Source organism: Apostichopus japonicus, chromosome 3 (assembly GCF_037975245.1).
Source record: "Apostichopus japonicus isolate 1M-3 chromosome 3, ASM3797524v1, whole genome shotgun sequence".
Classification (NCBI taxonomy): domain Eukaryota; kingdom Metazoa; phylum Echinodermata; class Holothuroidea; order Aspidochirotida; family Stichopodidae; genus Apostichopus; species Apostichopus japonicus.
Window position 1 is genome coordinate 12628805 of NC_092563.1, and position 15316 is coordinate 12644120.

General features: G+C 37.5%; 1 protein-coding gene across 15 annotated transcripts in view; it reads right to left on the minus strand.

Annotated features, from left to right (window-relative positions):
- LOC139963562 (uncharacterized) overlaps window positions 1-15316 on the minus strand; it is a 60635-nt gene that overhangs the window by 35538 nt on the left and 9781 nt on the right. For 12 of the 15 annotated variants that reach the window (XM_071964522.1, XM_071964485.1, XM_071964443.1 and 9 more), the window contains exons 4-5: window positions 3745-3885; window positions 2710-2820 (exon numbers count right to left, since the gene is read on the minus strand). In XM_071964522.1, coding sequence (XP_071820623.1) covers window positions 2710-2820; window positions 3745-3885 — 252 coding nt within the window. The remainder of the gene's footprint in view (window positions 1-2709; window positions 2821-3744; window positions 3886-15316) is intronic. The other 3 variants (XM_071964505.1, XM_071964468.1, XM_071964434.1) reach the window with 1 other exon arrangement.

The window sequence follows — 15316 nt, forward strand, 5'->3', positions numbered from 1 at the left end:
TTATAAAGAGCTACTCTTAAAGAATCCTTCTTTCTTCCTCCCATAATCACTTCTCAAAGAAGGTTGACACCTTCCGGGTTCCGAGATGAAAAATCGCTAAATACCCTTGAGAAGATGACAATAGCGGACTTGTCAGCCACCCACTAACCTTTACAGCCCCGGTCTCTATCCTCTCTCATCCCTAAAGCCTTTTGTCCCTTCAGCGGATTTTACCCAAAATATTTTCCTATAAATGAGGTTTAAGTAAGTGTTGAGCTGTTTTACAAGGCTTTATCAAAAACCCCAGACAAAAGAAGCCAGAGAGCCTTGGAATTCCAAGTCATTGTTGCCCCTAACACTGAGGACACAAAGACAGCCACTTGAGCAAGGGATATTTTGTTTGTGTGCATTTGGGCTTTGAAGATTTTTTTTTCCCTACCCCCTCCATCTTATTTTTATGAAAAGAGGAGATAAATAGTTTAAGGGATTTGGTGGCTTTATATCAAATCAATATTAAGGGAATGTTTGGCCATAGAAAAGGTGCAGACATTACATTTGGGCTCAACAGCCATTCAATTTTATTTATCATGCAGAAAAAGAGGATGCAAGGATCATCCGTGCTAAAACACATTGGGTCATAGTGTCCTTGGCAATAGTGTCCCAGTTTAACTTTTTGCCAGCTGGAGAAACACAACCTAAAGTGGCGTTCATTCTGAGAGATAAAGCTGAATCTGGGAAATAATCTACTGTTCATAGTTTGCTGAAGCAGTTTTGAGGTTCATTAATTGTTTTTTTCTCCTCTTGAAATAGTGATGAAAGAACAAGAAGTTCTCGGTAAAAAAAAATTGCAACACATCTCTGCATTGTATTTCTGATTTGCCTGCATATTTGCTGATATCAATAACTTACTACCTGTAAACCGGTTAACCCTCACAAAACACATCTGATTTGAAAGCTTAAATAATTCTACAAAGATAATTCTTGCATAAAAGATTGTAAGTTGCACATGGTCACCAGTTATTGTTTACATATCAATAAATGATATGTTCTGAAGAACCTGGTACCCCCTTCCCCACCATCGATTCAATGTCTGCTCTTATGATATAAGAAACCAAGCATCCAAGCATCTTCCAAACAGCATTATTTTCAGTGAACTTCTCTCCCTTGCTCAAAGGCACAAAATTTAGTTACCTCAAATAATATAAAGAATTTTCTTTTAAAGGAAGTTAACTTCTCCTTTACTACAAGGTTACTTACTATTAAACTGGACAGATCATAACAACACCTATCACCTATCACATATCATTAATATTTCATCTCACAGGAAAGATTTCATAATTATTTGTGACAATGAGACTAAGGTCAAAAGTGTAATGATAAACATTTGACATAAAAATCATATGATTTTTACCGCAAGCTGTCTGCCATATAAGTCAGATCAATACTGTTATTTTAAGGTCTTATTAAATAGGCTTCAGTCTTCCCTAAATGAAAAACGTCCCAAAACTGTTCAACAGATTTAAATGACATGTTACTCAAATTGCCTGAAAAAGTTTTCCAGTACATCTGATACGATTTATACGCCATCTCTCCCAATAAAATTTTCTGTTGACCGTAATTGCCTGTGGGAAAGCTTTAATTATCCCATTACAGCAACATGCCACTTTCAATTTCATAAAACCACTCTGCTTCTTTCAATGTAATTAACCAAGCTGGCCTTCCACATCGATACTTTTTCTTTTGGGGGATTTTTTTTTTTTTTTGGCCTGTTTTCTTACATATTTTCCACATTCTTCTTTGCCACGGACAAAAAAATGGGTTGCCGGAGCAAGTACTCACAGCAGGACCACTTTTTGTGTCCCCGTTTCTGTGCTGCCTCTAAGCAGATGTCCGGCACTGTTGGTACATCGGACAGTGAAAAGAAAAGATTTGTAAGCCACGCTGGAATCAGCTTGACGACTCTTGTTTACACCTTGTCTTTTGTTGTGGTTTTGTTGAGGTAGGCTTAATCTACTTACGGGCCCAACTCTCGGTTTGGCAAATTTGTTTTGCCCAATTTCCAGGCTGTCACCCCTTTCTTCGTCGGTTGTCCGAGCAGATGAAGAGGTGGGGCAGAGGGAGATGATAAATCAGAGGGGTAGATTATGCCATTCTTGAGAAGACAGTGCTTGGGTTGGGTTGGATAGTACCAATTAAACAGACAATTACATATTTACTGAGTTGGATCTACTCTACAAGTTATACAGTCATTTAAATTTATTAGAATACTAATAAGTTTGATGTAAACTTACTTCAAGTGGCTCTTTTTTTTAAATTGCGGGATTAAAAAACAGAAAAGCAAATTCCAACTTGCAGAAATTGTCTAGAAAATGCCTCGATTAGGAATTCTAATTCTGACTGATCGGTCATCTTAAGCCTCTTTCCAACAGAGCAAGGCAAATTTACAATTTCTTCAATCGATTGAAAAAAAAGTAGGCTTTAAACAGCTCATACTCCAGAGTTTTACTTTTCCAACCCTTTCCCCCCCCCTTTCCATTTGATTTTTTTTCCTCTTTCATGATCATCAAACCATCATTAGGATTGAATAACATTTCTATAAGGGACTTGCAGAGTGTTAGAAAAACAGACTTTTTATCTGTGAAATAAAATGTATGGTGAAAATAAGAGAAGTTAACTGTTATAATAGAAAAGTAACTATTTAATCTACAATAGACCCAATGTAAAACTTACACCTGGGGGTTCTTCATCATCGTCATGGTGATCTGCATGAGATGATTCTGCGTTGGAAGTAAACTTCCTCTCCGACGCTGTGGGAGAGGGGTCACCCGCTACTCCGTTCTGCTGTCGTTTCAAAGAAGGGAGAATAAACGGAATCAGATATTAAGCCCATCATGTACAACAGTAAAAATGACAAATAACATATATGTATGCTTTGATCGACACAGAACTTTACCACAAACCGGTTGTACCATAAGGAGTGGTAAGAGGAAAGGTATTATGCTTGGGTACATGCTACTATAATCTATCAAAATATATGCAACATGATGGACAAAATTATGCAAAATATGCAACATGATGGACAAAATTATGCAAAATATGCACCATGATGGACAAAATTATATGCAACATGATGGCCAAATTATGCAATATATGCAACATAATGGACAAAATTATGCAAAATATGCACCATGATGGACAAAGTTATGCAATATATGCAACATGATGGACAAAATTATGCAATATATGCAATAAGCTTGGTAATGAAAAGGAATTCATTTACTATATCTTAAAGGTGTTGGTCACAAAACATTCATAGCTGGTTTACTGATTTAATCTAATATAAGGATCAGCCAATCAATTTTTGTTATCCACATAGCTCCCGAGGCTAGATTAAGGTGTATCCAATTATGATTGAGTATGACTTGGTTGCAATGGCATGAAGTTAAAGCCAATTTCTAACATAGCTCAATAAAAAGAGCTTATAAATGCTTTATTTATAAAGAAAGTACAATATAGTGCTGTATAGACCAGTCTGTGTGTGTTTAACTAAAGAAAATGTGTGTCCATTCATGTCTTCCTCTTTATTTTTTTTTATCCATAAATCTCTTTAAAATAGAGAATCCTACCATAATTTGTCTCTACACCTACAGAAGCTATCTTCTGAATAATGCAGCAAACTTTTCTCTGCACAATAACTATTTCCTGAAAAATTCATTTTGCAAAAGGTTAATCTACAGGATAAATTCTTTAAATCTTATCTCTCACCTTCCAACTGTTTTCTGGAGAATTTTCAGAGTTTTTCCCTTCATCATTGAATGCATCTGCAACATTCTTAACACTCTCTATCTGTGAGCTGGTATCCAAAACAGATATTGATGGTGTGCTTTCAATTTCTTCAATTCTTTTCTGTAGCAAAAAAATAAATAATGAGTACTTGTTAACATTTTCCCTCAACTTTTCCCTCAATAAAATATAAAATCAGTTTTGGCCTGATGAATATTATCTAGCATTACAAGTAATGGTCAATTTGGTCTCATTGCAAATGTACTGTAGGAAGAAATTGCACACAACTAAGTAGATGGCTCCAATCATCATTTTAAACAGACTATACTGGAATTAGAAATGAAAAAAAAAGGATTAATTCATACTTTGCCAAATCTTCTGATTACTGAATGATGAAGACAATACAAGATAACCAGGAAAACAAAGCTTTTGGACAATTGATGACTTCCCGATAGTTACCAAACTCTAAGTGTTTTCTAAGTAATTTATTAGTCTTACAACTCTCTAAAATGCTGTTTTCAATACTTTAGGCAGTAAAATGAGAAAAGAGTGACACAAATAGGGCCAGACAAAAATTATAAAGGGTCAATACTAAATGATTGCCTGAAGTCTCTCAACACAATATATGTCAAGAGTGCAACAGTTGTGTGGGGACATGCAAGTGAAGAGTTTAATATATAATTAAACAAATATACAGTATTTAAGAATCACTCTCCAAGCCTTCCATCCTTCAGTTCACAAATGAATTGTGTATCAACTATATATATTGACACTATTTGATTCAGAATATAATGAAAGCAGTTTCAAGCAGTCAAAAAAAAAACATTGGAAAGTTTCCACAACTACAGAGTAAGTGAAAGTTTTCCAAATGTACATTTTCAGTGCAGTGCCAGAATATTACCAACTGTTATACAAGAGAGGAAATCAGATTGCATACACTTCGGAGACAGGTAAGAGAAAAGTGAAGTAAATACGCCCAAAACTACCAGTGGCGTCTTGGTAGACTACTGTATGAAAGTACATTACTGTGGTAGGGGACAGGTACAGTAAGAGAGGAGTGAAGTAAATACGCCCAAAACTACCAGTGGCGTCTTGGTAGACTACTGTATGAAAGTACATTACTGTGGTAGGGGACAGGTACAGTAAGAGAGGAGTGAAGTAAATACGCCCAAAACTACCAGTGGCGTCTTGGTAGACTACTGTATGAAAGTACATTACTGTGGTAGGGGACAGGTACAGTAAGAGAGGAGTGAAGTAAATACGCCCAAAACTACCAGTGGCGTCTTGGTAGACTAGGAAATTGCATTAGTGTGGTAGGATACAGGTAAATATGCCAAAACCTATAAGCTGGAAAATGAATTGCAGTTTATTTGTAATCTCCATGATGCTGCTGAATGGAGAAGACACAGTTGTGAGATCCAGAACATAATGTCAAAGGTCGTGAACATTTTCTTCAGTAGAGTGAGAAACTGACAGTGGAAGTCAGGATATAATGAGTGCTCATATTTGGTGTACCAGTTTTTGAAGGCTCAGAAGTTGATCTCTTATGAAATACTACTGTTCTTGTATATAACAACAAAGTGTGATACATCTTTGGACTTGTATTTAACAATTGGACTATTTTGCATACAGTAGCATTTTGGATGCAATACTGAATAAATTCAATTCCATGCAAATGCTACAGACTTGTGTCAATTTATTATAACTTTCACCTGAAACTGTTATTATGTATTAAGCAAACTTGTTAAACTGGCCCTAGAAACATCTTAGGGAGACACTGGGCAAACAGGAGGAAGGTATTTGTCTTCAGGTTCTCATTGTATTCAATTTTGACAGTCTGTAAAAATTTAAGCCATGCCATAGCTAAAGCTTTCATCCTCAACACTTTTAAGGAAAAATTGTTAGTCCAGAGGATACTTCAGAATGCTAAGGTAAAAACAAGGCTTTACAGAGATTTTCACATACTGTAACTACCCTCATTTTAGCCAATTTAGATCTTCTTGAAAGTACCATAAAGTCGACTTAAAATGTATAATCCTTCCGCTTACAAAAGAATCCTCTTTCAAGACTTACATTATGGAACAGATCATTAAAATATTTAGAGCCACTCAAACTTTCCTATAAAAACATTCCTCTTCTCTCCTCCCGATCGTATTTTCTATTCCATCCAGCTTTTCTAATCGTGCTGAGGTGCTTTCTATGGATCATGAATCTTTTCATGCCCGGTACCCTAAGCCCTGTTAACTACCAGTTAAGTGCAAAGCCCACAGATTGTTACCCAAGGAAAAAAGTGGAAACTCCAGTTGTTTACTATCAATTTGATAAGCGGATCAAAAGTAGCTGACTCCACAAGGGGCACAAATCGACAATTTGCAGTCGGACAACAAAGGGAGCACATTTGTATACAGTAATCTTACAAAATAATTCTTGCTTTTATGTTCGCATTACGATTCCCTGTTTTCTGGACACCTGGTTGGGCTTTTGTGCCTGAAAGGTGATAAACCCATTTCCCTGGCCGGCTCTACCAATTCTTCAGACCAGCCGGCAAAAAGTAGCAAAATGGGTAATGGGCCGCAATTACAATGGACGTTCACCGTAAAATTCTGTGAGTGGTTGACGTCATCACAAGATCTCACGAATAGAGTAGAGACTAAATTCCATTCTTATCGCTACCCATCCGAAGGATGGTAGACTGGTGTCCTTGGACTAAACAATCTCCGACAACTGAATTACTAAATGGTTCATGTTTTAGTCAAACTCAAGTAAACGGCACAAATTTGAGCTGGCATTTGACCAAGACGGGCCTGGGTCTGTTCATTGTAAATCTAACGACAAAGAGGGCGATGATTGTACCAAAACAGAAGGCACAAAAATAGCAAAAAAGGGAAAACAAATAAAACAAATTTAAAGCAAGGTTCTGATCAGTCACAAAACATTTGAAAGCAAATTAAATTAACTAAAAACCATTGTTGACAGGAATTTTTGATGACAATATGAATGGAGACAGATAATTACTAGCAACTATTCTTACTTGTTGCCATGGTTAAATGAAGGCCTCTGGAAATGTTTTGTTGTCATACTTGTACCTACTTATCTCTATAAGAGTAAAAATATACCTAGAGCTGTACATTTCAGTCATCTTAACCTAGAAGTGTTTGAAGAGCAAAATGTATTTCTTACTACTGTAGGATACTAGATTATCAACTGAATTATCAATAATTTTGTGAATTAGAATCTAAGATACTGTACACTCGCACTGCATGATGGGGTTTGTAACCTTTAAGTGTTTAAAGAGAACAAAGTCATTCTTACGTACTGTAGGATACTACTACTAAGTACAGTCAACTGATTGTAAATTTGAATCTAAGATACTGTACACTCGCACTGCATGATGGGTTTTGTAACCTAAGTGTTTAAAGAGAATGTCTTTCTTATTACTGTAGGATACTAGATACAGTCAACTGATTGTAAATTCGGATCTAAGATACTGTACACTCGCACTGCATGATGGGGTTTGTTGTGAGTCCCAACACTTATTATAACTGTATCGATACAGTCAACTGAATTATCAATAATTTTGTAAATTACCATCTAAGATACTATACACTCAAACTGCATGATGGGTTTTGTTCCCAACACTTATTATAATTGTAAACACAACTGTAATCTTTTTCAGTCTCACCAGATATCTTGGGAAGTTTCCAAGCTATTAGTCTGTTAGCAGTCACTTTAACATCAAAAACCCAAAACAACTTTATCACACATGTAGTCATGTTCTCTGTGGACAAATATTTTGCAACCATTGCTTCTAATTCTATTTCAACAGGTTGAACAACACAACCACCACTGTTCAGCAGCAATTGGTGATCTTTCCCTGCCCTTCAGGGATGAGAAGTACAATCTCTCACACAATGGTGACCAAAATTATGCTGCAGATTTATCATATTCTGCACATGTATGAACTATGAAACGTCGTCGCCTAAAGGTACATCATGACAAGTATCATGATCATTTCTTGATATTGTTTTCTAAATTAATATCCTAATGACTTAAACTTTACACACATAATGTAAACCGAGCTGCGCATGATTTATACATGAAATGTTGTATATATTTATTGTTCTGAAATTTATCGGTATCGTTTTTAAAATCTGATGGATATATTCACCATCATTTTTTGTGATGGGTTTTTTCAAGCACTTCATCAGGTAACATGATTAGTGGCCAGTTTGTACAGACTGTACTGTATACCCATTTGTGCTACTAAGATTATTAACAGTTTTATGACTAACAGTATGTATGCAAAGTTAATAAACTACATTCAACTGTGTCTGGGCAATTTTTATTGGGGCTGGGGGTGGGGAAAGGGAGGTGAGGTGAGGGGTTTAAGGGGGATTTGTACAATTTTACACCAGCTCCAAAACATGCTTCAAATGGATAAAGCTAAAGATGTACATGTCTGGTTTAAATGCTACAGTATGAAGTCATGGCATGCAGCCAAACATCAGTGTGCATGTTTGACTGACTGTTCAGTATTGAGCAATTCAAATCATTCAATCATAAAACTGGTTCATCACATAAATACAGTTGTGGATTGGCAGGGAACAAAGAGACGTCCTCCATACTTTTTAGTAAGAGGAAAAATGAATTTTAATTGTCACCCCCCCCCCCTCCATCCCCTCCTTCCTCTTCTCTTCAGTTGCACTTTTCAAAAGATACTTGCAGTTAGATTGGTTGTGGAGCAACCCTTTTCTTTTTTTTGGTCACACCAGTTGATGCACATTTCCATATTACATACTGAATGACCACATAATTACTCAATCACAACAAACTCTCATCCCTCCACAGTATTATTTTAGGAAACAGTCAAAACAGTAGATCTAGCTTCATGACATCCCTTCAAGCTTAAAAAAATATATCTCCTTCCACTTGCTTCTACCCACTCATACATGTATACAGTATAAGGAACCACATTAAACGGAACATTGTTGTGCTTTCTCTGTATGACGGTACCATACCACAATTAGAATATACTATACATAGAGTACCCTGAAAGGTTAACCATATAGAGAAATTTAGTTCTTAATATTTTTTTCAGCATGTTCTCAGTCACCATCACTCTTTTATATGCTTGCATGTTGAGGAGATTGATGTTAAACTACATAAAAATCGGGAGGATTGAAGGTAGTTTAAGGAGTTTTGAAAATTCCTGGGTGAAATGGGAAGATTCTCCAGTGAGTGCTGCATATGGGTTTGGGAGTGCTAACTTTCACCTCTTCTGGCTAAAATTGAAATGGTCATACAGTAGTGGCTAACTTTGCACTGTTTGTACTGTACAGTACCATTGATAATCCAAGCCAACATATGGTGGGTAGTGACATGTCAATGGAAAATATCCATTGATGCTTTAAGCAGCCTTGGATATATTGACAAATTTAGTGTGCATTAAGTCAATGGAGTCATTAATGTGGTATCCACGTCTGTAAAGTGTAAACTGTCTGCGATTGGTTGGTTGAACAGTGAGATGATGATCATCTCCTACGACACAGTACTTCGGTACAGGATTGATAGCAAAGGAAGGATGGGCAAGGATGGAGGGAGGCGGGGCAAGGAATGCAAGCAAGGAGGGGTTGGGGATGGGAGGGAGGGAGGGAGGGAGGGAGGGAGGGAGGGAGGGAGGGAGGGAGGGAGGGAGGGAGGGAGGGAGGGAGGGAGGGAGGGAGGGAGGGAGGGAGGGAGGGAGGGAGGGAGGGAGGGAGGGAGGGAGGGAGGGAGGGAGGGAGGGAGGGAGGGAGGGAGGGAGGGAGGGAGGGAGGGAGGGAGGGAGGGAGGGAGGGAGGGAGGGAGGGAGGGAGGGAGGGAGGGAGGGAGGGAGGGAGGGAGGGAGGGAGGGAGGGAGGGAGGGAGGGAGGGAGGGAGGGAGGGAGGGAGGGAGGGACAATAGTGCTACTGATCTTAAAAGGATCAAGCTTCCAATAGCAGCTTCCTCCTCATAGAGAATGACATTATATATTAAATGATTTCTTCTCTGCAGTAGCAAGATCATGTTTAATAGCAAAAGCAAATACTATAGATTATTCTCTACTGAAAGCTTTGCTGCATTCTTTTATTTATTTTTTTATTTCAATTTTCTATTCTGCAGCCCCCCGAATGGAATGTAAGGTTGCAGGTGAGTGGCCACCTACATCCATTCTTTATTACTTTGAAATGATATCTTAAGGAGAAATATTAAGTTACTTAGTTGGTCACCATGTCACCCCCTCCAAGTAAGATAAGATGGTTACAGATACAGTACAAATAGGGTTAGTCTGGGGAGAACTTTGCACCACTTGATAGACATCCATTATGGAAGCAATGTTCAATATCTTTATACTATATGTTATGAAATATATTGCTTATATACTTTTTTTAACCTCGCTGATCAAATTGAACAGAATTAAACAGAATTGAACAAAGTTGTCACAGGATGAATTCTGAAAACGATATCACTTCACAGTGACCGAACCAGTTGACGATATAGTTTCACAATGTATAATGTACCACTGACTCTATTAAAGGGACTTGAATATTGACTGAACATACAGTTGACTCATCAGAAAATTTATTTCAATGTTATGTCAAATTGTTATTTAAAAAAAATTGAGAGGATTTTGATGGGCTTCACATGTCCAGGTGAGCATCGGCAAATAATACGAGCAAACAGTGTGAGTGATGAGAACATGCTACACGAACTGGTCTGGAGAGGAGGGCCACTGCATCTCTTACAAAAACAAATTTGGGCAGGGAACAGTTAAAACGACAGAGTGAAGTATAAGCAGGTGCTTGCCCGACTCGCAGAAAAAGAGTATTTGATATGCTGCTGCTTCTACGAACAGATCCGTCCGCCTAAACCCTGTCACAAATAAAGCGCATATTTACACATACTCTCAAATGTAAATTACCAGAAAACTCGAAACATGGGCTTATCCGTCAGGAGATGGCGAATGCCTACATTTTCGAACACCTGTCATTCCTTTTGATTACATCTGTCACAAACAAAACTTTGCAAGTATTCAGCATGATTTATTAACTCATCAAATCTATGCGGATATGTTTCCATGCTGAGTTTGCACACAACAATTTTCACAGCTTATGACAAGTTCAAAGCTCATGGCTATCCATTTAACTTGACTCCTTGGGATTAAATTGGACAAAGTTACATCAAATCAGTCAAGCATGCAACTTAGAATGCAGTAGGAGTACATAGAGCATAGTGCATGTGGAAGTAGAAGGTACCGTGGGGGGTGGGGGGTTGGGGTGGAGAGGGGATCGATAGTTCTGGAATACATGCCATGATATTCTTGACTACACTACACTGCACGTGGGAGCTAAGAGTTCCTGGAGTGATGGTTCATAAAATGTACTTAACTGGAGTAAACTCTAATACTAGATGTAAAGTATAGGACTGTACATATTCTGAATGTGAAGCAGTGGGTACTTGGATGGGGGAAGGGGGAGGGTGGTGGTGGTTGATATATATGTGCAGGGCTACTCTTGACTAGAATGCAATGCATGTGGGAGCAAAACATCCCTGGGGTGATGGTTCATACTTGATTGGATTAAATTCATGAAAAGATGTAAAGTATAGTATTGTACATGTATTCTGAATGTGGAGCAGTGGGTACGTGGGTGGTGGGTGAGGGAGAGGGGAGGATGTTGGTTCAGGTACAGGCAGGACTGTATTTGACTTACTGTATTGTACATGTTATGCATGTAGAACAGATCGTTCGTATATATGCAGGGATATTCTTGACTGGGATAAAATCACAAAAACAAGTTAATGTTATCAATATATACTGTACACTGCATGTGTGAGCAGAAGGTACCTGGGATTATGGTACACTTGAATGTTCAGAGTATATTCATGGAAATATTTAAAGTCCATGGAGGGCAGGGAGCAGGGGGAGAGCGCTGAAGGTTTAAATACTGTATTCGGCCGGGGGAAATCACACAAATAATTAAGTATTGTACTGTGACACTGTAAGCACTTCTGTAGCAGAAGGTAACTGGGAAGCTTAACTCAATTGATTAGGATGAAAAGAGAGGATGCAGTGTACAGAATATACAGTATCTGAGGTGACAGTTTGTATGTGCAGAGCTATATATACTGTACTTGACTCGGATAAACACCATGAAAGGATGCACGCATTGTACATACAGTGCATGCATGTGGAAGTAGACTGTGCCTGCCCTGGGGGTTGCAACTCTAGTAAGGGTTGTGAAAATATTTTGGAGGGTCTCTGAGAAATTTTGGAAGGAAAACATTGCCAATATTTGTGGAAAAATCTTGAACAGTAGTTTTTCAAAAGTTGCAAGTTATAATGCCATGATGCAACTAAGCAACCTTCATCAAATCAAAATGTATTTCAAAGGAGATAAAAATGTCTCCTCCTCGTTAGAGCCCTTCTCTCTTTTCACTCCTTTACCCTCCCCATTTCAACTTAGAGAAAACAAAGTCAATTTGAGCTGTTTGTTGTATATAATTTGCATGGTAGAATCCTGCTATTACAGCAGTTCCATTATATTTTACTGCATATATCTCCATGACAACCGAGTAATTACGAGAAGAGTTAGTCTACCTGGATGCACTCAGTTCCTCCTCTTTCATACAGTGTGAAATGGATTTACCAAACAGTGAGACTTAGTAATTATTAACAAATAATATCATCAAGCCAAGCCAGTGCATATTGTATTATCACTCAGACTCAAAGTAAATCATGTAAAGTCAACATAATATTAATGTTTGTTATTGATACATCAAACTGTTTGCCGAATTATTTAGTCTCATGTTTAATTTTTTTTTTTTTGTATACACAAATGGATGGCTTTCATGTCATAATCACTGAGATTTGGAAGGAAATTTACAGTAACTGTTTAAGATAATCGTATATAAGTCAAGTACACAAAGATGTCCAATTATGTACACAGAGGGGAGTGTCTGTGCCAATTAACAAACAAATAAGTAAACAATTTATAGTTTAGACACATGGCCATACTCAAAGGATATTATTCAGGCAAATTGGAGAGAATTTAAGTCATTCCCTCCAAATGAAGTACAGAAATTTCAAACAGCTTTGATGTCACTAAACGTTTTAATAGGTTTGGTGAATTTTGTAGGTTTGAAAACACAAACAATGACTATCAGTGACATTCAAGCCAGTAAATACAAAACCAGAAGGCCAGAAGGCATCGTGATACCTTGCCTTATAAGTTAACATGGAACCCCCCTGATAGACAGAGCAACTGAAGTAAATGTGTCCTAAAGTCAAGTACCATAACATTAGAAAAGAGAGTTCCAGCTAACTTTGACGATCCCTTGCTTCCAGCTAACATATTATGAGTGATCAAGGTTTTTTTTTTTCTGAAATATAAGCTGGGACTTACAGTAGATTTCAGAAATGGTGACCAATATGGCAAAACGTACAAGTTGCTCCACGTGTGAAACGTTTCAGCCTACTAGTCCATGTACAATATTACATTGCTTAAGAATGAGACACTCTAAACTCCTCCTTAGCACAGGTTGACAGGGATGTCATTGTGACCTGTGCAAGTTCTTTATAAAGGAAGGTATTAAAACCGTCAGTATTTGTTTCAAATGCCTAAATGCAGGTACTTACACATTATGGGACAATAATCACAACACTGCAATTTTCACCAATTCTGTAGTTGGGTAAGTTATTTAACTTTTGTTTTGACCACTGACCATCTCAAATGACTTTTGACCGCTGCAGAAACATAAGGATCTTGTACACAATAGGATGGATCCACGTAAATGCAAGCTTTCAACTTTGAGCTTGAGAGCTTACCAGGTTTTCAGACATTGACATCTGTTGACTTAAAGGATCTTTGAACTCTGTAGAAAACAAAGCGGTTCTTGTACTCAATACGGTGCATCCACATACCAAGTATGAAGTAAATCCAAGCTTTCATTTTAAGTCAAAGAGTTTATAAGGTTTTTAGACATTCACCTCTGTTGACTTCAAATGACCTTTATACTCTGAAAACAATAGATTTCTACTCAATAAGGTACATCTATGTACTACATATGGAGTTCATCCAACCTCTACTTCGTGAGTTAACATGTTTACAAGGTTTTCTCAATTTGACCTCTGCTGACCTCAAATGACCTTCCACCTCCACAGAAAACAATGAGTTTCTTCTACTCAATATGGTGCATCCACATACCAAATGTGAAGTTCATCCACCTTGTTTTTGAGTTTTCGTGTTTACAAGGTTTTCAGACTTTGACCTCAACCTCAACCTCAGTGGAGTTCTTCTGCAATATATATAGTGCATCTACATGCAGTACCAAATATGAAGTTGACCTACCATATAGATTTTGAGTTATCATGTTTACAAGCCAAGGCATCACACACATACACGCCATCACAATCGCATAGATTCCGTTTACCTCTGGCAAGAAATCAATTAAAAATCCTTTGGTCTACCAACTGAGATTCCAGTCCAACTTGTTGATAATTTTGATTTACCAACTCCTTGTTGGTGAAGGGGATGGATGGATGGGGGAGGGGTTAAGGCTGATCAGGAGCCCCACCTTGCATACCATGTAGCCAGGAATTATACTCCACTTGTCACTTGATACAACCCAGAAAGTGATAGTGACCAGATTTTAACACAAATTTGGCTATGTATTAATACTTTATGTAGCTCTGGGCACATAACAAAATATTGTCCCTCTTTTTCAGCATCTGAGAACAACGAAGTACAAAATCTTAAAAAGGTTGTACTGAGCTTACTGTATGTTCTTTAAAATTAATACTGTTAACATTTGTTTGCAAGTGAAGCACTTCACATTGAGAAAAGGCTTGTAATCATTCAAAACCTTGTTTTCTAATCATAAAGACATATTTTGGCAATTTATATTGTTTCTTCCTAGTGTTTGAATATAACTGTGTTAGTGCCATTGTAAGAATGTAGCCTGCAGTATGAACCTGCAGTATGAATTTCTTCTCAATGGAGCAACTTGGTCATGACCACCGTAAGCCTGGGTGTACATGGTAGAAGCAAGTGGGTGGGATCTGTGTGGGACTGAGGGAGTGACCAGGTTGTCTTCTACTCACGAGGGTTACAGTAGGTTATGCTGTTCCTTTTTGTCAATTCTCTCTCACTTTTCTTTGTTATAAATTTAGTTATCAAAGAAAGTCTTAATTATACAACATACCCTATATAGAGTCTCCTGTACTCTTCCTGCCATGTTTTGGTTACAAGTACCCTTCTGTTTATGTCTTTTCATTAATTCTTCAATAAGTTCACATAACAAAGTAATAGTTTCACAATAACTACACAACTATCAAAGATTTTAATTAAGCAAGGGCAAAGTACTTTTTTAGCTAAAGACTAATTACAGACAGAGATCTTCAAAGCGGCAAGAAAAATAAGTTGCTGAGTCACAATTTCATAAAATCTATTTTTGGGCAACTAATGTGAGCGCAATATTCTTACACAAAATGATTTTATTGAAATTGAATCATTGAATATTAATGTGAAATGACAT